At 30.2% G+C, this 24,743-nt stretch overlaps 1 protein-coding gene across 1 annotated transcript; it reads left to right on the top strand.

Annotated features, from left to right (window-relative positions):
* The first annotated feature begins 18,459 nt into the window (after positions 1-18,459).
* On the top strand, positions 18,460-23,212 carry LOC111024627 (putative pectinesterase/pectinesterase inhibitor 61). The gene is made up of 3 exons (XM_022302357.2): positions 18,460-19,459; positions 20,275-20,411; positions 22,245-23,212. Exons 1-3 carry the CDS (start codon positions 18,504-18,506, stop codon positions 22,943-22,945), a joined length of 1,794 nt encoding a protein of 597 aa, XP_022158049.1. The 5' UTR covers positions 18,460-18,503; the 3' UTR covers positions 22,946-23,212.
* The last annotated feature ends 1,531 nt before the right edge of the window (positions 23,213-24,743 follow it).

Here is a 24,743-nt window from a genome sequence, read left to right as displayed (position 1 = left end):
AGCTCCATTTATTTCTCGAACCCCCTCGTTCTTCCTTCGGTTAAATATATATTTTAGGTTACAACTGTAATTTTATTACCTCAATTTTCTATTATTTTGTATCTAACGGGTGTGATCTCTGGTAAAATTATAGAGTAAAATGAGACATCAGAGTCACGAACAATGATCGAGAAAATATAAATATGAGATTTCAACCAAATATAAATTTGAAATTTGAAAATTGAAAAATAGAAAACATAAATTTAAAAATTCAACATTGATTTTTCATCAAAAAATTCCACTAACATTTTGGAACTATGAATTGTCACTATTTATAGGCAATTTGTACAACCATGAGATGATGATATAATTGGACGCTAATAATTCGTAGAAAATAGACACATGTGACATTGAGAATTTAAGCACTTGGAGGTTCAATTTGACATTTTGAGACACTAAGCAAATGAAGAATATTGATACATGGGGTTAGAGTTATTTAGATATCTTTCTTTTTGACACCTAAGGTTGGACATCTATTTTATTTGATAATGTTCCTAATAAGATGTTAATTTTGTTAATTTGACTGTTAGAAACCTAGAATCAAAAATTGGATTCGATATGCACAGACATTTCTTGAGTTGCTTTTGGGAATGAAAATTGTCTTTACAAATCAATACAAATGCTTCTAGCATGCTTTGTTTGTTGAGTTTTGGCCAAATATTAGAATTGAAGTTTCTCTCACATATACAACGAGAGAGTAGTAGAAGTTGTCTCAGATAAAAGTTACAAGGAGGAAGTGTGTTCCAACTACTCGCATGGATTTGGGTTTTAATCATCTCAATTGAAATACTTTGGTTTGGTATACCAATTCTAGTTAATTGAACGATAATAATTTTTCATATAGTGGAGTTTTCCTTGTGGGCCGTGATATTTTTTTTCGGTTTGGAGTTTTCCACGTTAATTCTTGTGTTTTTTTATTTTATTGTTTTCTTTAAAATTTTCAGTTTATTCCCGCAGTAGAAGTAGGGGATTTTTGCGCATCACCTACTTTTTAAAGTCAAACACACTTAACTTTTAAGTGTCTATGAATGAGCCACTGAAAAGGGAAGATATTCATTATTTCATTATTAATATAAGTAATAATTATCAATTATGTTTTGCCTTGGGATCTCTCTCATTGTGATGTTAGATCATTCACTACAAAGTGTCACATGTCTACTAACTTTTCATGATTCGTTATTGAACCAAGTAGCACTCGGAAAGGTCCCTTGATAGGATTTGCAACAGCCTAAGTTTATGAATTAGGTCAAGTTTCAAAATCCAGATTCAATAACTAATCATTCTTGCATTCTTGTGCATCCTTTGTGACTTAGACGGGCCACTTGTTTGACTTGAGCTGCTTTTTTTTTATTTAATTTTTCTTTTTAACGAAAGAAACAATTTCATTGATTTATGAAATTACAAAATGTCCTAAGTAGGGTTTACATGAAGCACTCCCAATTAGCTAGAGGGGAAGTGTAGCTATAATGATGAAAAATAGGAGAGTTTATACACCAAGCGACAGCTTAATAAACTACAGCATCAAAAAACCTCTCGTAAGGTTGTGGTTTATCATTGAAGGTTCTTTGGTTTATTTCTCACAAGTAGTCCATAAGAAAGCTCGTGTAAATAAAATTTGCCCATAGTTTAGCCTTTTCCTTTTTGAAGAAATCTATGCGAATAGGGAGATGGCAGTACCGTGGACCATCCAAAGATGTTGAGGATGGATGTCCAAAATTTTGTTGCAAAGGTGTAGGTGACAAAGGGGTACTTGAGCTATTTTTGAGAGTGAAGATTGTCCTTACCAAACCAACACAAATCTTTTTAGCATGTTTTGTCCTTAATCACATGTTTCTTAGAAAATTTCTTAAGAAGTCACTCAATATAGGATTTCTCCAAACCAAGTACACTTTATTTAAGAGTTTCTATGAACGATCAATAAATTTTATTGGTACATATAGTAACTATAAATTATTTTAAGTTTTTCTTAATCAAGCAAAGTTTTAAATGTCGGATGTTGATTGTCGAGGTCTCAATTTGATAGAAATGTCGATGTTGATGGATATTTCTGGAAAAGTTATAAAATTAAAAAACTAAAAAACTAAAAAATATATATTTAAATTAACAAATAATCATTTCACTATTTCTAAATAAGTTAAAAATGATTAAAATTAATATTATGTCTTATTGAATTTTTGTTGATATTTTTTACATCTTGTCGATTTTTTCGATTAACAAATAAAAATTTCACCATTTCTAAATAAGTTAAAAATGATTAAAATTAAAATTATGTCTACATTAGGAACTTTTGTTGAACTTTTTACATTTTGTCGATTTTGTTTGTAATATTATAGAAAAGTTTATTTACCTCTTATGTCGATGTCGAACCCATAGATACATGAACATGTCGACAGATATTTAATACCATGTGATTAGGATTATTATAACTATAGGCACATAATAATAATCTGATGGGAAAAAAATTCAACTCTCTATAGTCAGTACTCCCTCCGTTTATATCTAGCCATATATTATTACTGTATTATGTAGAATTATTATTATTTTTTTAATTTATAAATCCACTCTTTCATTTATTTTAATTGAACAGAGATGTTAGAATTTTCGCGAGTACAAGAGTGCAGTCTCGAATTTATAACAAATAAACCTTACAATTAATAAAATGAATAAATTGTACTAACAAAATAAATTAGGTAAAAAAATTAACTAATTAAGACTTAAAAGAGATTATATAATCTAAGGTCACGTTTACTTACGGCAACTAATCAAGAAATTGTAATAAAAACTTTTTTTTCTCGACGGTTTTACCAAATTGTAGGAATTGAATTAAATGGTGAGACTCACTCAAACTTAATCTCATAATCTTTTATCTTTAAATTATAAAACTTAATTAAAGGTAACAAAATAGGGATTTGAGCTTTTCCAATAAAAATTTCTATTATCAGATTTCGTTTATTTAATATTTATATATGTAATGTATTTATTATTATTTTCATTTATTTCAATAATAATTTAAGGTGTCAATTGTCTTAATTTAACAATAGTTTTATTTTATAGGATTTTGCGTAGTTATTCGCTTTCAAAAAAGGAACTCTTCGTAACTAGATAGTTCTGGTTTCAAACGTATATATAATAAAAAAAATGTTGTTTTTCATTTACATTTTTACAACCCAATCAATCTCATTCTCATTCCTTATTCTGTGGGCCTCACATATTTATTATAATTACTTTACAACTTTTATCCTTTTTCTCCCATCTATTAATTAGATCTATTCAATTTTTAATTATTTTTTTTATACTTTTATAATTTCTTCACCATTTACACTTTAATTTTTATTAGTTGATGTGATTTTATTATATAATATTATAAATTTGTATTAATTAATATCAATAGATATTATTTGATGTAATTTTATTTTAATTATTCATGTAGTGTTATTTTAATTATTCATGATTTATTAATATTAAATCAATTGTTATAATAAAAAATATTTACCATCAATAATATAGTAATAAATTAATTAAAATTTATTATTATTGTAATTTAAAAAATTAGCACAATAATGTATTTGTAATTAGCTAAAAATGAGAAAGGGGTATGTTAGTAATTACTATATATTTTGTTCTAATTCCGATTCCAAACAATTTTAGCAAACAACATCAATAAAATTCTAATTATGATTCCAGAAAATTTCAACAACATCGAAGGAATAACATTAACATTCTGATTTATTTCAGTTCGATTGATTTTCATTCAAATTAAATTCCCATTATGATTGTGGTAACTAAACGGGGTCTAAATCTAGGACATAAAAGAGACTTGCATAGTTTGAAATTTGAAGAAGCCCAAATTAATTGAAAGTTAAAAACTTATTTAATTTGACCGACAATATAAATATGATTCATTATTCATCTATTCAGAAGTTGGGTCAAGCCCATTAATTATGAGCTAGATGGGCTAGGCTTCTTGGTCATGGGTTGACTGTACTAATTGTAACTATCTTTTTTTTTTCTTTAGTTTAAAATGGAAAATATTACCTTTTGGACTTTTAGCCACTAGATTTTAATTTAAAATTCTATTTAATTCTTAAGTTTCAAAATCAGACTACATAATTCTTGAAAATAGTTATAAATATTTCAAGTTAAATAATGGTTGTTTGGAGGTAAAAATACCTTGGACACATGGAGGACGCTTATTGATGTTCAATGATTAAAATATCCGAGGTCCACCTCGAACCCGTCGAGGAGGTCTGGTTCGCCCATTGGAAAAAGGCTAAGTATACATGTCGAAGTTCGACCTAATTGGGGTTCGATTTGCTCGGAACCCGACAGATTCGACATGAGGAAAAGAACATGTAACCGCCGGTCGTAAGTACTGTCGGATCCACCACCTATAAATAGAGGGCCTCATTTCACGCTCAGGTATCGAATCTCACATCGAGCTAAATACTGAGTCCGACCTATACCGACTTGAGCGTCGGAGTGTTTACCCTCTTGTGCAGGTCGAGCCGGGGATCGGGTTCGAGCTCGATTCGTAAAACAGTGTTGTGCAGACCTTTGCATAAACATAATTGATCGAAAAAATAACTCTTGATTTAGCTGGATGGACAAAAGAAAGCGATAAATTTACTGCTTTTAAAGAGAGAAATATTATTTCTTTGGAGTTGTTGGAGTTTGATTGAAGAAGTATATTTATTGAGTATTTTGGATATGTAGTTCTTTTTGAGTAATGGGAAAAAGATTGATACAAATCCTAGTGAGTTTCGATTTTATTTCTTCTTAGATTTCAAAATCTTAAAATCTCAAAATTATAATCCAAATCTCAACATATTAAAAAACATAACTTACCCTTTAAAAATAAGTATCATAAGGTAACGAAAAAAATATTTATTCCCAAAGAAAGTTTTCTCACCTTTTTTCCGTAATTTTTTTAAATTTTTATTAAAAATTAAATAACATAAAAGAAACGTTTTTAAGGTTAAAATTTAGAGTAAATTAGTATTCTATAATGTAATAATTTTTAGTCATCAACTTTATACAAATGTTAAGTAATTTTTATTGGGCATGAATACACAAAAATTAATAGATATAATTAAAAAGTAATTAAAATTAAAAAAATGATGGCAAGTTAAAAAAATTAATAGATACACATGTGAAATTACCTACTAGGTTCCATTGAATTGAAGTTAAGGTAGCAAGATAGGTCAAGCTCCCACGTCAAATCGTCTGGACTGAACCAACCAACCCAGTTAATTAGAATAGAGTAGATTGAACTCGATCAAGTTTGGACAATCTAAACCATCATAACAGATTAGCTACACTGTCAATTGAACTCTTTTGATAACTTAGACATCAGAGTATATTAGATTTAACATCATACCGATGTGCCAATTTAGCATTGATGGTGGAGCTTGGATACAAATCCTAGCTCAATAATTTTATTTTATTTTTTTCTTTTGCTGTGCAAGAAAAACATAAAAGTTGCTTGTTGGTGAAAGGCCATATCCATTATCCATTATCCATATGTTCTGTTTTATAGCCACCAATTTATTAGAAAATTGTAATTTTTAGGCAATTTTGAGGGATTATGTATTTTGGGGTCCCACAATTATTAATCCAACTAATTAGTTGGTAATTAGTCCTTCATACCAAGGTAACTAAAGATAGAATCATTTCATTGGTTAGCAACAAAATTATTTGGGTTGTTTGTTACATAAAAAATTTAAATTTTAATAGTCAATTTTGTTTGGTAAGTAAAGAGATGTTTATCATCTCCAAAATCATTAATATTTGACTATAGTAGCGCCATCTTATAGACTTTAAATTTTTTTATTTAAATACTATTTTGATTCCTATACTTTGGTCGAAACATCTATTTCGATTCTTGCACTTTCAGTTTTTGTTAATTTTAATCTATGTATTATCAAAATATCTGTTTTTGGCCATGTATTTTTTAAAACTGGTTCTATTAGTAAAATTTTGACATATATTTTAAATACAATGGAAACCCTTTAACATAAATTTATGTCTACATTCCGAGCAATTTTGTTAGTAAATTAAGTGTCATGTTAAAATTGGGATTCGAAATAAATGAGATAAAAAAGAAAATTAAGAAACAAAATGGTAACTTTTAAAATATATAGGGATCAAAATTGATGTTTAAAAAGCACATGACTAAAATGATTAAAAATTTAAATTACATGCACCAAAATAAACGTTTTGAAAATACAAAGACCAAAATATATCAAACAAGAAAAATGCAGAGACTAAAATAATAATATTTAAGTCCAAATTTTTCTCATTTTTAAAGGTGAGTTGCACATGTGAGCTTTCCTTGAAAATTAATTTGTACTTATTTCACCAGTTTGGTTCTAAACTTTGAAGGTTATTTATTTATTTATTTTAGTATAGGAGAAGGTTATTTGTTAATGAGCCTCTAAACTTTGAAAATTATTTAATAGCTCATCAGACTTTGAATATTGAGTCTAATAGTCCTCTGAACTTTAAAGGATCTTTAGGTTAAGTAATAAATAGAAAAGTAATGATAAGTTTTCTTTTCTAAAATTTAAATACTAAAATAAACATTTTGAAAACTACAATAAATTTGAATGTTAAAGTCAAGAGACTAAAATGAACCGTCTCGAAGTCTCAAACAAGACTTACAAATAAAAAAGTATATATTTTTCAAAATTGATTAAATTATACGTGACAAGACACCATTGATCTTGCATGCATGAATTAGCCAATCGGTTTTAGTTAGTTAAAAAATATTCTCAAATTTATATATATATATATATTGCAAATCTTGTTGGTTGGGTTGCTTGATGATGATCATCACCAGATTGACTCAACGACGTCGTGCAGGAGTAAGTTTCAACACAAACAATAGTAGATTAGATTAGATGTGACGATAAAAAGACAAAAAAAAAAAAAAAATTTAGGAATATGTCAAAACTTATGTTGTTTGATGTACAAATTGAAACTTTTTTATTATTTTTAATCTTTTTTTTCTTTATTTATTATTTTTATTTTTATTTTTATGTAGCTCCAAAGCAACCTCAATGAGTTGCAATAATGAGTGGTGGAAAGATTTAAAAGGCAATTTGGAATTGTTCCATATGAAAGTATGGCTACTTTTTTATGTCAATCATTCATCATTTTGATGTAAGAAATTTAAAACCTCGTTTCACGTCCAAAATAAATAATTGTGAAATTATGGTGGGTAGCAAAAATCTTTTATGTATTTTAAAATATGTCACCTATTTTAAAATTTTTTATATATAGTAAAAATTTTTACTTATATCAGTAGTATATCAGACACTTATATCAATAGTATATTAGATGTATATCACATACATATTCCACAGGCACTCATATCAGTAGTATATCATATACATTTTATAAGTATATCAGACACTCATATCAATAGTATATCAGATGCATATCACATACATATATTAATAATAAGATATATTATAGTTATATTATAGATGTATATCATTTGAATAAATTTGTCATTTTTTTTATAAAAAAAGTGCTATATCACATATTTGCAATTGTCCCTAAATAATATCATACAAGAATCCAACGAGAATAAAAGTGACCTAACAAAAGTTTATAATATATACACATACATCTCTTTCTATTATCAATTGATTTTGAGATAAAATCTAATAAATATGTGGATATAAATGGAAACAATTAGTAAAAAGTAGGTTTAAGATAAAAAATAATAATAATAAGGGTGCCTCTAATAATATGAGATCTTTTACGTTGATTCTAAAAGTAAAATGCGTAAGCTTAAGTTCATATCATTTTTAAGATTCGAAGATGTTTATCATTATTATTATTTTTAGTTCAATAATGGTTTGAAGATTTGAACTTGCGAGCTTTAGAAAGTATCTTGACTAATTAAATTATGCTGATATTTATTATTATTATTTATTTTTTAGTATATGTAGGAGTGTGAGATCAAACTCATAATCTCTTGGTTGGATGAAGATATATGCCAATTACTACCGAGTTATGCTCGTTTTGACAATTATGCTGAGATTTATTGTTATAACAAAATGGTACATAGGGCATCAAAAGTAGATGGACAACATTTTGAACTTATTATCAAACTAAAATTTGATTAAAAGGCCAAAGTTGTTTCGAGGTATAAACACCTTTTTAATCTCTACGTTTTCTAGAATAATTTTTGTTAGGCCCCATGTTTTAAAAAGTAACAACTTATGTCTTAAGTTTCCAAAAAAAGTTCAAAATAATTCTTGTCACATTGGGTCGATTGTTGACGTGACAAGTTGATAATTGGATCAAACACGAAGATAGCACAAGAGTAGATAGTTGAATAAATAAAATAAGAATAAATAGGACGAAAATTTGATAAGATGAGCGACCAGAGTACGCATGATCAGACTAATTAAATTTCCGTGTCTTATCGAGTTGGTCTACTCTTCTAGCACCTAGCTATTACTACACTATGCCAAAATCAATCTCTTATTAATTAATTCAATATTAAAAAGAAACAAAACTCATATTTAGGGACTGAATTTATAATTTAATTAAAAAAAGAGGAAAGAAATGTGAATAAGTGGAACCAAATTGGGTAAAGAGAGCATGGTATTGGAATAGGGATTTTTAAACATTATTGTTGGTTTGGTAGTGCTAAATTAGTTCACAATTGACTTAGAGAAGTTTAGAATGAAGGGAAATTTTCATAATGCATGGGCTCTACAACCCACCAAATTAAAGTGGGTCTCAATAGCCTTTCTTATAATCATTGAATTGTGGTTCGGTGTAGTCATATTAGTTGAGGTCACCTCCATACATATCAATTCTTAATGGATAGAAATGGGACGAGGTGAGATCGATGTACTTGTCAACTGCAATCGAAATACACATCGAGTTGTTATGGATATAGCAATGAAACGTATGTGACAAAGCTGCAGATGCATATCCTAATTTATACGTTCTTCTCATTCTCTAATTTGAAAAATCAATCCGTCCAATTGTTTGATGATAAAAAAGCTTTCCAGCAAAAAAAAAAAAAAAACAACAAAACAAAACAAAAGTCACTGTCTAGCTCGTATTTATTTTTAATTAAAATAAGTTAAGTAATATATTAAAAGTGCATAGTAAAAATTAGTATTTTACGTATTGAAATATACTTTGTTTTTTCATTAAATATCTCCATCTTCGACCTTGACTCTATTTCAAACGAGGTGCCCTCACCAACTCCGCTGCATACCTTTCATATACCTCTCCAAATATTCACACTTACGCCCAATTGATGATATTTCGGTGTTATGTTATACATAGACGACCACACATATTGAGCCATCAAATATTTACACAAGTTTCCAAAAGTTATTTTTTGTGGAGAAATTTAGAGGAAGTTTAGGGCAAGGTACCCTATTTCAATGGTTCAAAGTGACCTACGGCCGATGTCTATTTCATGCAAGTGGAGGAGTTGGGGCTAAAATTTGGCTTGGGATGAAAAAGAAAAGTCTGAATAATAGTGACTTCCAAATAAGCATATACCAAACTTATCCAAAAGGGTACTACTTTTTAGGGGATGCCTAAGCTCAAAATCTTCCCCACATGAAACACAACTATTTGGATTAAAAATTTGTTAGATGAGGTCACAATGCGTCATTTTGTGGACCACGTAATTCGGATCTCTAACTTGTTAATATAATTAAGAAAAATAACGTCACTCTTAAGGTGTAATTTTGATTCAAATCGAGCTTCAGAATCCTAACCTTTTGTTGTCCTAAGTTCCATGTTAAGCTCTTGAAAGGGCGTTTCCCAAATTTGATTTTGAAACTTTTGTCTCCGTAACGGAGGTAAAAGATCATATGTTGGGTGAAAAGTTCACTTTCTAATTAAGACGATTAGCAAAATAGACTCTTTTTGAGATAATGGTCATCTAGAACCTCGAGACGTGGAGAAAAGGTGTCCCGACTTAAACTATTTTTATTAAATGAAAATTACTTCTTGAAGTCTTGTGAATGTCGTAATTTATTATTAGTCAATTGATAAGCATATTAAGAAAAGTTAACAACACTTGGGTACTGACTAATCACAAGTAGTATAATTATTATGATATTATTGATTAATTTCTTCATTTAGAGACAATAATAAGCTTTTTTTTCTCTCACACACAACTCCATTAGTCAAAGAAAGGAAACTGACTTTATTTTAGATGGTGATATAGGAAGGTGGGAGGATTTTTCCTAAAGCTTTCTTTACAAAATAGAAATGATTTGACTTACATATTGACTGATGAATATAGGAGCACTTGTGAATACAACCATTTAAAATTGAGTTTTAAAAGAAAAATAAAACAATAAAACAAGATGATCGTCCTAACGATCGATTAATGATTTAATCTTAAATAAAATTTAGGAATAGTGTTTCTTTTCTAACATTGTATATTTGGTTCGGTTAGTCAATTTTAACCACTTTAATTAAGTTCTATTGAGTTAAATATGAATTTAAATACGTGGTGAAAATAAATCCTCTCGGGTGAGGAAGTTTCTATTTTTTCTTAGTTTCGTAGATATAATGAGTTCTTTTGACAGATGTAATTGTATGTTTTCCATTCGTTAGGGTTTAGACATTTTATTGTTAAATTTTGATACTTATTTTTTACTTAATTGATAGTCGTATATATTTTATATGGCTAGGTTCAAATATTTGTGTATGCTCATCAGTTAGTTTGAATTTTATGCAATCTATTAGTTGGTTAGTTGATCTTCAATAATTTAACTTTGCAGAGGTGTTAATTTTACAACTTATTCAATTTAAGAATTTAATGGGATGATATTACAAATATAAGGTTAAATTTTAAAGTAAGTACAAGAGTAAAATAAATTGTCTTAAAAAAAAGGTAAAATATTCTTAGAATTATAAAAGATAAATGATTTCTTATGTAATATTTTCTTATTAAAATCAATAAATAACTACCATAAATTCTAATTAATAAATTAATATAGTTAATAAAAAGGGTTGCTAATAATTGATATGATTAAGATAAGCATAATTAAAAAAATTGTTATATACATGTAAACCACAAATCATAAATAGAATTAAAGTCATGATCTTGATGGGAAAATGGTGGTTTGAATGTAGAGAGCCAATTAATTAGCATCAAATCAAGTTTCTTGGGCTTAAAATGAATGGAGATAAGCATGGGAAAAAAAACATCAATAAATTAAATTAAATTTTGTGGGTTTTTAATTTGGACTCTTCAAAATATGATGTGATGGAAATGGTTTCATTTTGGTCTTTGTTCCCTACCATCATAACCATTCACATGCCTGTTAATTTCTTCATTGATTTGGCAATTCCACTTGTGACATCTTTAAGCCTCTCTCTCTCAACTAATTAACAGTAAGAGGGAGAAAATTAATTCTTTTTAATTCAATAAATTAGAGGTTGGAACCGTTGAACTGAAGAGAAGGAGGAGATGTTAATTACGGTTAAATTACAATGTTCAAGTCGGCAGTGGGAAGGTCAAGATGTCCATTACTGTTGAACTATGTTCAAGTTGACGATGGAAAAATTTATTGGGTTTAAAGAAAAACTAAGGGCTGAATTTAATGAAAAATGGTTTAGTCACTCAAGACATCGTTCCATTCCAACTTTAAACCTTTTTTTTTCTTTTTAATACAACAAATTAGAGTATGAGAATCCTCCGACCTTAAAGAAAGATGTAGAGATGACATCTATTGCTGAACTATACTCATGTGATAACTTCAAACTCTAATGTTTTATAGTACAACAAGTAGAGGTGAAGATTCAAACTCGTGACCTTTTGGTCGGAGATTGATATCTTAACTAGTTTAGTTATACTCATATCGACAACTATAAATTCCAGTCTACCTCTTATACTACATACATATTATATTTATTATACATATTTAAAACGGGATGTACTAACTTGTTCATCTTGGTTTGTTTCATTTGTTTTTTTTTTCAAGACGGGGATCGAACTCACAATCTTTTGGACCCATAATTGATTTTGACGAAAATAGAGAGATGAATATAAAGACGAGTAATCAATTTTTGAAAAATTTTAGAGATAAAATTTGTCGATTGCAAAGTATATATTGTTTTCTAAGTTCGTAACTAGTAAGCAATTAAAATGACAAGAAAAATTTTAAAAAGGGGATGAAGGAGAAGAAAAATAATTCAAAGTACACATATGACACCAACAACCACATATTTAATTTGTATACAATATGATTTCTCTCCAATCTTTATATATATTATCTTTGTACCTAATGATCAACTTGGTACTTTTTTGCACTTTGAAATTTGTGTGGATTTGAATATAGGTTCCATTTTTTTTTTCTTTTGTGTGTATATTTTATGTCATTTAATATATGATATGTTTTTGTAGGGAAAAGAGATGCCAAAAATATTTTTAAAGCTTGAGAATTGATTGTGTAATATGTGTGGTGTGTAATCGAACCAACTTGTTGTAGGGTTGCAAGTACATGATCCATAAAAAAGCAAGTCCTATTTTCCCTCCCTTTGTCGCTATGACATACTATTCAACCTTTTGGGTCTCCCTCTACTAGGATTGTTCACAGGGCGGGGCAGGATTAGAGAGACTTTTCGGTCTCTACTCGCCCATTTAATTTTCCCTCCTCCCAAAAAAAAGAAATCAAAAAATCAAAAAATCTTCACAAATTTTGTAGGGCTAAGGTGGGAATTTCCTGCGAAAAATTTGCCGAGATGAGTTCCCATAGAGAATTATTTCCTCTTTATTATTTTTGATTAGGAATTATTCCCCACTTGGCCCCTACCAAATAGGGTGTTTTTTCAAGTTACATCTATAGATTTCATCCATAATATTGTTTTTGTTTAGTCTTTAATTTCAATCCGATTGGTACATTGCAAATAAATGGTAAGATCAATAATCATACTAATGGTCAGAGTTTAGCTCAGCGATAATTAGCACTTATCTCTAATCAAGGAGTCATGAGTTTGAATTTCACGTAGTTAATTGGTGAATTACTTCTACGTAAAAAAAAATGTTAGCTAATGTTTTCCAAATGTGAAAAATTTAATATTCATTATTTCAAATTTTGATGACACTATTAAGTAGTATGAATTTGATTGAAAATTTTCTTAACTGACAGAATTGAATACCATTTTTTTTTACTATAAAAATCAAGAGAAATACTTAGCTACCATAATGAAAAATAAAAAAGGAAAAAGGAAAATAAAATGATCATATAATGATGTCTCCCACTTATTTTCGATGGATGTGAATTAAGAGACAATATCTCTTTACTTCGGTAGCTCTTTTTGTTTCTAAAATATTGTGAAAATCCGAAATATATGTTTTAGTTTCTATTTTTGTGTTTCTTTTTTCAATTTAGTCTGATTAAAAATTTTCAACTTCATTCCTCTTTTGATAGCGCATGCATGTTGAGTTGATAGGACTTTGATATTTAATTCTTCCTCAAAAATCTTAAACAGCGGAAGAAATTTCAATTTTTGATCTAATTAATTATCAGAATCTTTTCCAACTTACCATGTATCATGCTACATAAATTTATGGTCGGCCAAGTCTTATGTAATGGAGACTGAATTATTGAAAAAGAAAAAGCCTCACTAATAGGAACTGAAACATAAATTTGGAATCCGAGTCTATCATGTGGATCACTCGTCTAAAAATACGTGTCAAGGCCTCAACTCAGACAAATCAAGAATGAGATGAGATATGCTGATTAAATTGCCATGACCTGCTACCCGACATAAGTGTAGCATAGTGATCTGAAGAATGCCACCTACTTAAAATCCACTAACACCATATACGAGGCATTAGAATGGCAGGAAAATGCTTCTTAATGCGAGTTCATTCTGTTGGGTTTGTAAGGAATGCAAACAAAGTCCCACATTGGCTAGGGAAGTGAAGACAATTATCTCTCCATTGGTATGAGACCTTTTGGATGGAAGCAAAAACAAAGCCGTGCAGACAATATCATACCATTGTAGAGATACTCGGAGTACTTGGGATACAAAAAGAACATACTTTACTCATTAAAAATTACTCTACAAATGAGTTAGAGAAAAGTAAACAAAAGTATATTTTGTATTTGCTTTATAAAATTTACAATTTTTTTTCCTTCTGATGTGGCAAAATTTTGTTTTTATTTGATCCACCTAATGTCTAATTGATGGGAAAAAACGAATAATTTGATTTATAGGGTTGGCTTTGCTAAGAAAAACAATAAATTTGGAAAGAGGGATCAAAAAAGTAATGGGAAAAGGTATTAACACACTTAAAACTATTTTGGAATTATATTCAAAATGATTCCATTTGGTATTATCCTTTTTTTTTTTTTTTTTGCAAAAGGATTAGTATTAATCGTTCTTATTCATACTTAAAAATATCATAATCGGTTAGTTTTTTATTTAGGTGAATTAACCATAAATATGGTTAAAAGAAAAAAAAAAGGGCAAAAAAGAATGGGCTCCACTTGAATTTGAAATATTGGAAGTGACATTCCCTACCAAACTACCTTTGGAAGGTTAATGTTAATTATCTAAAGCTTTTTTTTTCTTTTGCTTAAAAAATACCCATTTTTCAAATTCAAAACTATACCAAATGGGGGACTCAATTAGTCCTCTAAACCCTTTTCATTTAATTATTTAAACTTAGGTTAATCCTAATGTTTTATTAGAAATTATATATATAAAAGTGGGGTAGGGTAGGAATGTCATCTTTTCTAACTTTGATATCACAGTAATTTTAATTTTCGTTTTAACCTTAATTCTCAATATTTTGAAAATTGAGTTTTCCATACATAAAATTCTATATATTTTACTTTTTACATTTGAACTTTAAAATTTTAGAGAAACTTATTTCTAAAAAAATATTTATATGTTACTATTGGCCTATATTCTTTTTTGTTGCGTTAATGTAGATATACAAGATAATTAACCTATTATAAGTAACTAAAAGATTTTTGGTTCAAAGACGAAGTCGGTGTAGATAATATATGTACTCCGCGTTTTCATCATGGAAATTTAAATTGAGAGTGAAAATCTTGCGCCTCCGAACCTAATTAAAGTGAGGAGTTCTCCCGCCTAACTTAAGGTAGGTCCTCACTAAAAAAGTTGTTATTGCTACACAAAACTTATAAATTGACCTCTTTAATAATGACATCAAATAGTTTTTTACGCGTAAACATTCCGCTATCAAGTAAATATATAAATAAAATATTTTTTAAATCAGTATTTTTGTTAAATAATTTATTAAAAATTAATTACCCTCAAGCACTTAAAACATTGGTACAAATTTTGAAAACTAAAACATAATGTTTGAATGTTTGGGGGCTAATATAAATATCCCAAAATAAGATATAAAATTATTCATTTTATTTACATGGAATGAATTTATGAGATCTTATGCCTTGTTTCACACTTTATTAAACAACAAATGTTTTCATAATATTGATATTTACAATATATATATATATCAATCAATTGGACTTTAAAAAATATTAAATGGAAGGAGGGGGATATAATCTTCTACATTCATCATATAATATAGGATATATATATAATTTAAAGTACACAATAAAACATGATGGTGATGTAGCACATGGGTTGCAATGCATATAAATGACAATTATATGAAACCAAAATCTTTTGGAATAGGAGTGATCAAATTAGTCTATTTCACAATTAAGTCACTAATTAAAACTGAAGACATGGAACAACTCCTTTTTAGTCGCGTCATAGGTCAACTTTTGCAACATTTAGACCTAAGGGATTGTTTTGTTGGCAACGTCTTTGGAGTCTCTTGATCATATCGATTTAGAGGTCTCAATACAAACTTATGGATGAGGCATAATACGAAAATATTTGATATCTCTCAAGTCTGGGTCATTCGCGTTGTAGTGAAAAATGTTAATCAATCGTCTGATTCCGTATCATTAAAAAAAAAAAAAAGATTTTTGCACCATTGAACATCATTTTATAAAGTTTCTATTTAAGTCTTTGATATTTATAGAAAGTTTATGTGTAATCAAGTCATATGAATGAAACATATAATTATAGTATAGATATTTTGAGCCTGTTTGGTAACGTCAATGTTTTTTATTGATGTTTCTTAACTTCTAGTAAAGAAAAATGAATTGTGTGGTTCCAACATCCATGAATTTAACTATGATAAAACACTTTTTATTTATGTTTTGGAACGAATTGGAAATGAGAACGAAAAAGAAAAAATTAAACTTGTTTTAGTTAATTCTAAAACTTCCATACAGTTTTGAGGGTGTTCCGAAAAAAAAAAGGAAAAACAAGAAAACATAATTAATTAGTTATAAAATACTTATATTTCTTAAGAAAATTAGAAACAAGAAATGAAGAAATGAAACGTTATCAACGAACCCTTTATAGCCCAATCTATATATCCACGTTTGATACAACAACATTATAAAAAAAAAATGAGATTTGTAAACGTCATCCAATGCTAAAATCATTACACATTTATATGTAAATTCAACTATTGCATGATAGTAATAATAAAATGGAGTATAAGAACAAAAACATTATAATATCGCCAAAACCTTAAATTCAAAATATATGTTAAACTAATAAAAAGTGTATATATATGCTTTTTTTTTTTTTTTGATAGCGCATATATATGCTCTTAATCTCTTGAGTTTTGAATAAAATTTATTTCATAGTTAAAAGGCTCCAAAATTAATCAATTCAAGGTTTTTTAGTACAACACGTTGAATAGGGGATTCGAACTCACAACTTCTTGGTGTGAGGTACATGTCAATTGCTGAGCTAAGCTCGCTTTAGCAATCAATTCAAAGTTTGTTTTTATTAGGAATCAATAGTGCACATTTCCACGATGATAATTTGTATGAAATTGTTCACTTTGACATAAGTTATCATGATTTTGCTTTTAATTTCACCCAAAAAGATAATTGTCTTATACTTATAAATCTCATGGATCTTCCCTTTTTCCTAGATAGATTTTTAAACTTTTAAATCAATGAGTTACTAAAAATTTAAAAAGTATCAATAAGTTTTCGAACTTTCAATTTTATGTCTAATAGATCCAAACATCTTTTTTTAACATAATCGAAACACCTTTTTAAGTAAATAGAACTATTAAACACTTTATATATAGATATTAAATTGTTTAAAAAATATATGTAGATATTAAAAGTGTCATAACTTTAAAAGCTAGTATAAATATTTATTATTAAATATAGTTTTTTTGTTAGTACAACATGTAAGAGTTGGAGATCGAACCTAGGATATTTTGGTTGGAGAATTATTGTTGTGATATGCTCGTTTTAATTTTAAAATTTGAAGAACTAAATTTGTAATTTTACCGAGTCGAGTCATAATGTAGGAGAGAACGAGGAGGAGATATATTTAAATAATTGATGGAGGGTTGGGAGGTAGGGAAAGCATCCCAACCCCTACACATATTGACAGAAAATAAAAGGTTTTATTGAGTAGAAAGATTGAGAAGGGAAATGAAAGAATTTGGAAGAAGAAAAAAAGGAACCCCACAGTACAAAACAAAACATAATAATAGTGGAAGAAGGAAGCAAATATTGCACACAAACAACAGAAAAAGAAAAAAGAGAAGAATAGAAGAGATACTCTCCAAGTCGTTTCCAGCTAACTCTCTTGACATCGACCCCCAACCAACCCCTTTCGTCTCCGTGTGTTAATATATCTATAAATGATTAAATTTATTACAATTATTGAATTATTTTTTGGATCGTTCGATAATTTAATATAGTATCAGAGTTTAATTAAATTAAATTTTTGGATTGATGAGTGATTTGAACACATTCTTTCTCTCTTCCTAATTTATATATAAAAAAACTCAGTACCGGTGAAAATTATTATTGAAAATTTGAGTTTATTATTTTTTTAAAAAAATACTTGACTCTTTTGACGTTATTTTGACCACCATTAAAAAATTACCACCTCACTAGCTATTTAAAAAGAAAAATCTATATTTTTACCTTTCTTTAGTTGTCAACATTGAACACTTAATAAAAATACTTAAAGTGATCACAATTATCTCTATCTTCTGGATCATTCAAAATTTAATATGTAATAAATTTAAAAACAATTATATATATTTTTTTTTATTTCTCCCTTCTAATTATCAAATATTTAATGGAATGAGTACGCAAAATAAATGTTACTGTGCTTTCCCTCAATCTAAACTTCACGTAAAAAATTTAATAACTCATTATTTTTTTAAAAAAAATTATACTTTTACATTTTTCTCTCTTAATGTAAAATTATTTTTCTCTCTGTAAAATTAAGACAATACAAAATTGTAAGGAGCTAGCATTTTCGACTTGAGTGAATCTAAAATATTTTTCTTATATATATATATATATATATAATTCCGGCCATGCAATTCCATATCACTCATTTAATTCTCGATCATCATGAACTACGGCAAGCTCCACTCCACCAGCTCCGGCGACACGCCGGCCAACTTCGAACTATCCAATTCCAATTCATCCATTTCCTCCCCCAACCGGCGGACAAGAACAAGAGTTGTTCTTCTCTCCTTGCTCTCCATCCTCCTCATCATGGCCTCTGCCATCTCTGCCGTCGTCTTTGTCCGCTCTCACATTGGCCGCGGCGGTGAGAGCGGCCTCGGGCTGGCTCACAAGCCGAGCCAGGCCATCTCCCGGGCGTGCAGTCGCACCCTGTACCCGGCCGTGTGCGTGTCGTCGCTGGTGGAGTTCCCCGGCGCGCTCGCCGCCGACGTCCACGACCTGGTTCACATCTCCCTGAATGTGACTCTGCAGCGTCTCACAAAGGCCCTCTACTCCTCCTCACAAATTCCCGTCTCCCAAATCTCCGACCCCCTCCTCCTCTCCGCCTTCGCCGACTGCATCGAGCTTCTCGACGACGCCGTCGACGCCTTCTCCCGCTCTCTCTTCTCCACCGCCGCCTCCAATCACGACGTCCTCACTTGGCTCAGCGCCGCCTTGACTTATCACGACACGTGTACCGAGGGCCTTGCTGACGTCAGCGCCGGCCAGGTCAAGGATCAGATGACTGCCAAGCTGGCCGACTTGTCGCAGCTGATTAGTAACTCGTTGGCCATATTTTCCGGGTTCGGCGGCGGGACGGGTGAGTTCTCCGGTGTGCCCGTACAGAACAGGCGGCGGCTGATGGAGGCGGAGTGGCCGCAGGAGAATGGCGGAGAGGAGTTTCCGGAATGGGTCAGCCGGAAGGATAGGCAACTTCTGGGTTCTCCGATTTCGGCGATCCAAGCCGATATCGTCGTCGCCAAGGACGGCACCGGGAAGTACAAGACCGTCGCGGAGGCCATCGCGGCGGCTCCGTCGTCCAGTGGCCGCCGTACGGTCATCTACGTCAAGGCTGGAAAGTAATTCACTTTACCTTTTTAATATTCAAAATTTTTAATTAAATAGTATTTTTAAAAATAGAAGAAAATGCTTAGCTGCTTAATAAGTAATTTCTTTCTTACCATGGAATATGTGACGATTCGTTATTTTGAACCGTCAAATATTTAGTAGCAGCATTGAGGGAAAGTTATTCTTAACTAGTAATGGAGCTAAAGTAATTTCTTTTAAATGTTTAAAAATTAGAGTGGGTCGTTTTGAGTTTTTATTCAACACTTTAATGATTATTAATCAATTAATTCAACTTTTTTTTTGCTTGGGAAATTAAGAAAGAAAATGGTTGTGATTAGGCCATAATTAATCTTCTCAAGTCCAATTAAAGTTTCTTTTAAACAACTTTTTTATGATGTTTTATTCATTGACTTCAGTGTCGTAATCATGCAAAGCTGTTAATTTGTGCGGTACCATAGTCGTCCATTTTTCATAATAATTATTTAATAACCAAAACTATATAATAATGTCACTTCATATATTAATTTAAGGTCATTTTCAGTTTTGTTGCTCTCCTACTAAATACATTCAATTTAATATATGATAATTAAAATTAGTCCAATTTCTTATTCGTATGAGATTTTAAAAATAGATGTGAAGTTCGTACTAAATACAAGATCGTTCTTTTTTTCTTTAAGTTTAATTGAGTTATACTCATATTAACATATAAATCGTTTATCGATCAATCACAAGTGTTACGGGGCGACATTTTAGGAGAAATATTTTGCATTTGATAATAATTGAAATTGGGATGGGATCAAGGAGGGAGATTAACGTAATTTGGCAGGTACGTAGAGGAGAATTTGAAGGTGGGAAGGAAGAAAACAAACTTGATGTTCGTGGGAGATGGGAAGGGCATAACCGTCATTTCAGGTGGAAAAAGTGTTTTTGACAAAGTTACCACTTTTCGCACCGCCACCTTTGGTATATACTCTCCCTCTCTTTTTCCTTTTTTTTTTTCTTTTTTATTCCCAACTCTTTTTTTCTTTCAATTTTTGGACATAAATAAATAAAAGATGACGTGTCCAGGAAAAAACCCTCTCCTTCTGACACCGGATATCTAGGACTGACTTGGTCATAAAACCAAATGTGGCCATGCCATTGCCCACCACTTTTACATATAATTTTTAGCTTATATATTTTAGTCATATTTCAAAGTTTTTGTATGTCATTTTATCATCTGTTATCTAACAAATAAATAATTTGAGTTTCTATATGTTCGCTAATGTACGTGTTGGTATTAGAGTCACGTAGAGGTTGATTTTTATAGATTTTGAGTGAGAGAATTTTAATAGTAAGTATTAAAAAATATATATTTTTAAAGTTATTATTATAAATTTTAGAAGCAATGACAATGACTTTGTATATATTAATTTATCCTTTTTAGATGCATATTTTTTATGGCAGAGAAAAAACATAATAATTAGAGATTAAAAAGAAAAAGAAAAAATATATATATATAGGGAAGATGGTGACAAATTAAGCTACTTTTGTAGCATTTATTGGGCTACAAAAATAATTGTGGGATTTATCCAAATAATCATATGAGAAAGAGTAGATTCCAGCTGTGTTTGCCAACTGCCATATATCAATGCATCATTATTTTTGTAGGGGGAAAAAATATGCCCACCATCATAATTCAAAAATTAGATTATGTGGTGCATTTACTAGTAAAGTGGTCTCACTAATTAAATTTTATACTTTTAATTATATGACTTACTTACGCTTCCGTACTCTAATAACATTATAAAAATTTATCATCTTTGAAAAATACGTGATAGATGGTACCATATAATAATTAAGCAAGTTTTATATATTAGTTGGTTGCTATTACGAGTAATAATTTTGTATAACTTTATTATAAATAATATTATAGGGAAGATTTAGAAATAGGTCCCAGTAAATAATTATTATTATCATAAGACTAGAAATTTTTAGAAAGGGGGAGGAATTAAATAAAGATGGATGAAGTAGGAAGGATTTTGATGTGTGACAAAAATAAAAGCATGGAATCTCACAATCATTCATGGTGATTTTGATAATACATAGTATTCAATATTCTTGCATCATGCTTACATTGATATATATTTTCCTTTTCTCTCATTGGAATCTATTGTGGTCCCATCAGAGATTATTAGTTAAAATACTCGTCTCTGAATTTTGAAATATTTAAATAAAGAAAAAATTTGGCTCCTGTGATGCTCCCTCAGTGGCCTTACAAAAACAAGACAAGTGTTGGTTGTTGTTTTTTTTTAATAATTATTTTATTAAATCTTGATAATTATAATCTCATCAAAATCTTCTGAAATCTTCCCCTTGAATTCATTTTTTAGATTGGTTGGACAACCTTTCTCCCATTTCTCTCTCTTTGTACAACTTCTCATTCCCTTCTTTTTCTCTATCTTCTTCATTTTCTTCTCAACTTGAAGAAGAGGAGTGTAACCACATTTTTTTTCAATTTTTTTATCTCCATTTTGTTTTTAAACTTTATGCAACTCAAGTTTATCGAATTTACTATATTCTAATTTTAGAGGGAGGCTTTCTGCAATTTATTGTTCATAGTTTTAGGGAGGGAGAAAAAATGGGAAAATCGTCCAACTAATAAAAAAAACAACTCAGAGAGTGTTTGAGAGATTTTGATGAGATTATAAGATTTAATAAAATGATTAAAAAAAGCAACAACCAACGTTGTTTTGTTTTTCAGTATAATTAGCTAGTGTAGTGGTAAATTTATTATTTAAATGTTGATGCGAGCAGCGGCTTCTGGGACGGGGATCATTCTTCGTGACATGACATTCGAGAACACAGCAGGGCCGGGAAGGCACCAAGCGGTGGCGCTGCGTGTGAGTGCGGACCACGCGGTCGTGTTTCGGTGTAACATCATTGGGTACCAGGACACTCTCTATGTACACTCCAATCGACAATTTTACCGCGAGTGTGACATATATGGTACTGTAGATTTCATCTTCGGAAACGCCGTAGTGGTGTTCCAAAGCTGCAACATCTACGCTCGAAAGCCGATGCCCGGCCAGAAGAACACTATAACCGCCCAAGATCGGAAGGACCCGAACCAAAACACCGGTATCTCCATCCACGCCTGCAAGATTCTTGCAGCATCTGATCTGGAAGGTTCCAAAGGTAGTTATCCGACGTTCTTGGGGAGGCCGTGGAAATTATACTCTAGGGTAGTCTACATGGTATCATCCATGGGTGACCACATCCACCCGCGGGGCTGGCTCGAGTGGCAGGGCTCCTTCGCGCTCGATACTTTATACTACGGTGAGTACATGAATTCTGGACCTGGTGCAGCGGTCGGGCAACGGGTCAAGTGGCCGGGTTATCGGGTCATAACGTCCACCGTTGAAGCGGGCAAGTTCACGGTTGGGCAGTTTATATACGGCTCCGCTTGGCTGCCGTCCACCGGCGTGTCATTCTCCGCCGGCTTATCTGCTAGCTAAAAACAAAAAAAAAAAATAATTTTACTTGGGAGTGACTGGTGAGTGTATTTAAATAATTACAAAATTGTTTTTATTTTTAGGACGTGGATGATGATGACACGTGTACAACCTCATTCCTTTGATCAAAATAAAGATAAAAATGTGGGCCCCAGAATTAGGGTGTTTAAGGGAGGGATCATATATATTATATTTTTATATTGTGATTGTATTTGTACCAACATTATATATTTTGAAAAGATAATAATTGGTTTTTTCTTTTTAATCTAATTATATATGTCCTTTTAAATGTTTCTACTTTTTAGATTATGATAAATATAGCATCGATAGATATATATACTGATCATCACAAATTAGCGTGTGCTATTATGTTACTTTTCATATTTGTCGTCATCTTATTTGAATTGTCAATTCTATAAAGTTCACGTTGTATAATTAATATTTTTAAGTTGATTCATCATTTGTAAAGTAAATTCATAGTCTATATGTCGGCTAGATCTGATTGGTCAACAACAAGTTCAACTGATGCTTTATTGTTAATCCAATATTATACTCATACGTGAGGATGTAAGATGTTGTTGATGGGACGAATTATATATATTTGACAAATTGAGTGAGCGGGAATTCATGAATTCGAAATTTGAACAAATATCTTAAATCAACTCAAACTTTGTTTGTTTGTTTGAGTACAACATGTGGAGGATGAGGATATTGAACTTACAGCATCTTTGTTGGAGATATATGTCAATTACCGCTAAGAAATGCTTGTTTTGATTCAAATTTTGTTCCACTCTCGTATTAGTTTCTAAACTTTCAAAATTATTCTATTTTAAAACCTAAACTTGAAAAGAAAATAAAGCTGTGATAATTGTTAAACAAACATCAACTACACGTTAATTATCAAAATGAGATTTAAACCGAAAAAGACTCATTTAATATGTTGGAAATTGAAAAGATGAAGGATTGTATTGATGATTAGTTTTGTGAGAGAGGATAATAGTGTCATTTCATATGTTGGAAATTGAGCTTATCCATTGGTGTTAGTGTTGGGTTGGTGGGTACACAAGTGGGGTTTTTTTTTTTTCTTTTTATTTATTTTTAATTGTTTTTGGTTGATAGTGATAAGTGCAAAATTGCAAATGGAATATCACTTATGAAATTATTATAATGATAATAATGATATAAAAACTTTTTTTTAAAAAAAAAAAAACCCTTTCAATTTCTTCATTACCGTCGGCAGGGCTAAAGGACCCAATAATGAATAATTTCAATGTCTTCGTCACAACCCCTAACCCACATCTTCCCTTCCATCATTTATTTTTCTTTTTTCTTTTTTCTTTTCTAAAATAAATTAATGTTTTAAAAAATCGATCGCCATGCTTCGTAACGATAGCACGGTTTTGGATCGAGGATGCATTTATTATTTAAGAGTGATTTTTGTAATTTATTTTTCCATAGTGTTAGGATGAAAATTATGTTTTTCATCTTCTCATACTTCTATCATTTTTTGCCTATCTACAAGCAACATGGACATTTTTCATAGGCTGATATAGATACAAAGAATATAAATAAAAAAGAAGTAGCTATGGAAAAAAGCATTAGCTTGCGTAAGATTCAAAAAACTTGATTTAGAACGACTCTTTCGTGATAGTATTAGTGATACTTTCACGGTATAGCTAATAATGATTTACTTTATTCCCTTTTCATTTTTAATCACCTTGTCATTAGAGATGAAAAGACTAATCCATTAATTAGGATTGAGGATGGATTGAGGATACGCTCTCTATTTGCTTTCGATGTG

Source organism: Momordica charantia (assembly GCF_013281855.1).
Source record: "Momordica charantia cultivar OHB3-1 chromosome 6 unlocalized genomic scaffold, Mcharantia_2.0 BLBB01000006.1, whole genome shotgun sequence".
NCBI classification, from domain to species: Eukaryota; Viridiplantae; Streptophyta; class Magnoliopsida; order Cucurbitales; family Cucurbitaceae; genus Momordica; species Momordica charantia.
Note: the sequence above shows the minus strand (reverse complement) of the source record. Positions and strands in the feature narration are given on the sequence as shown.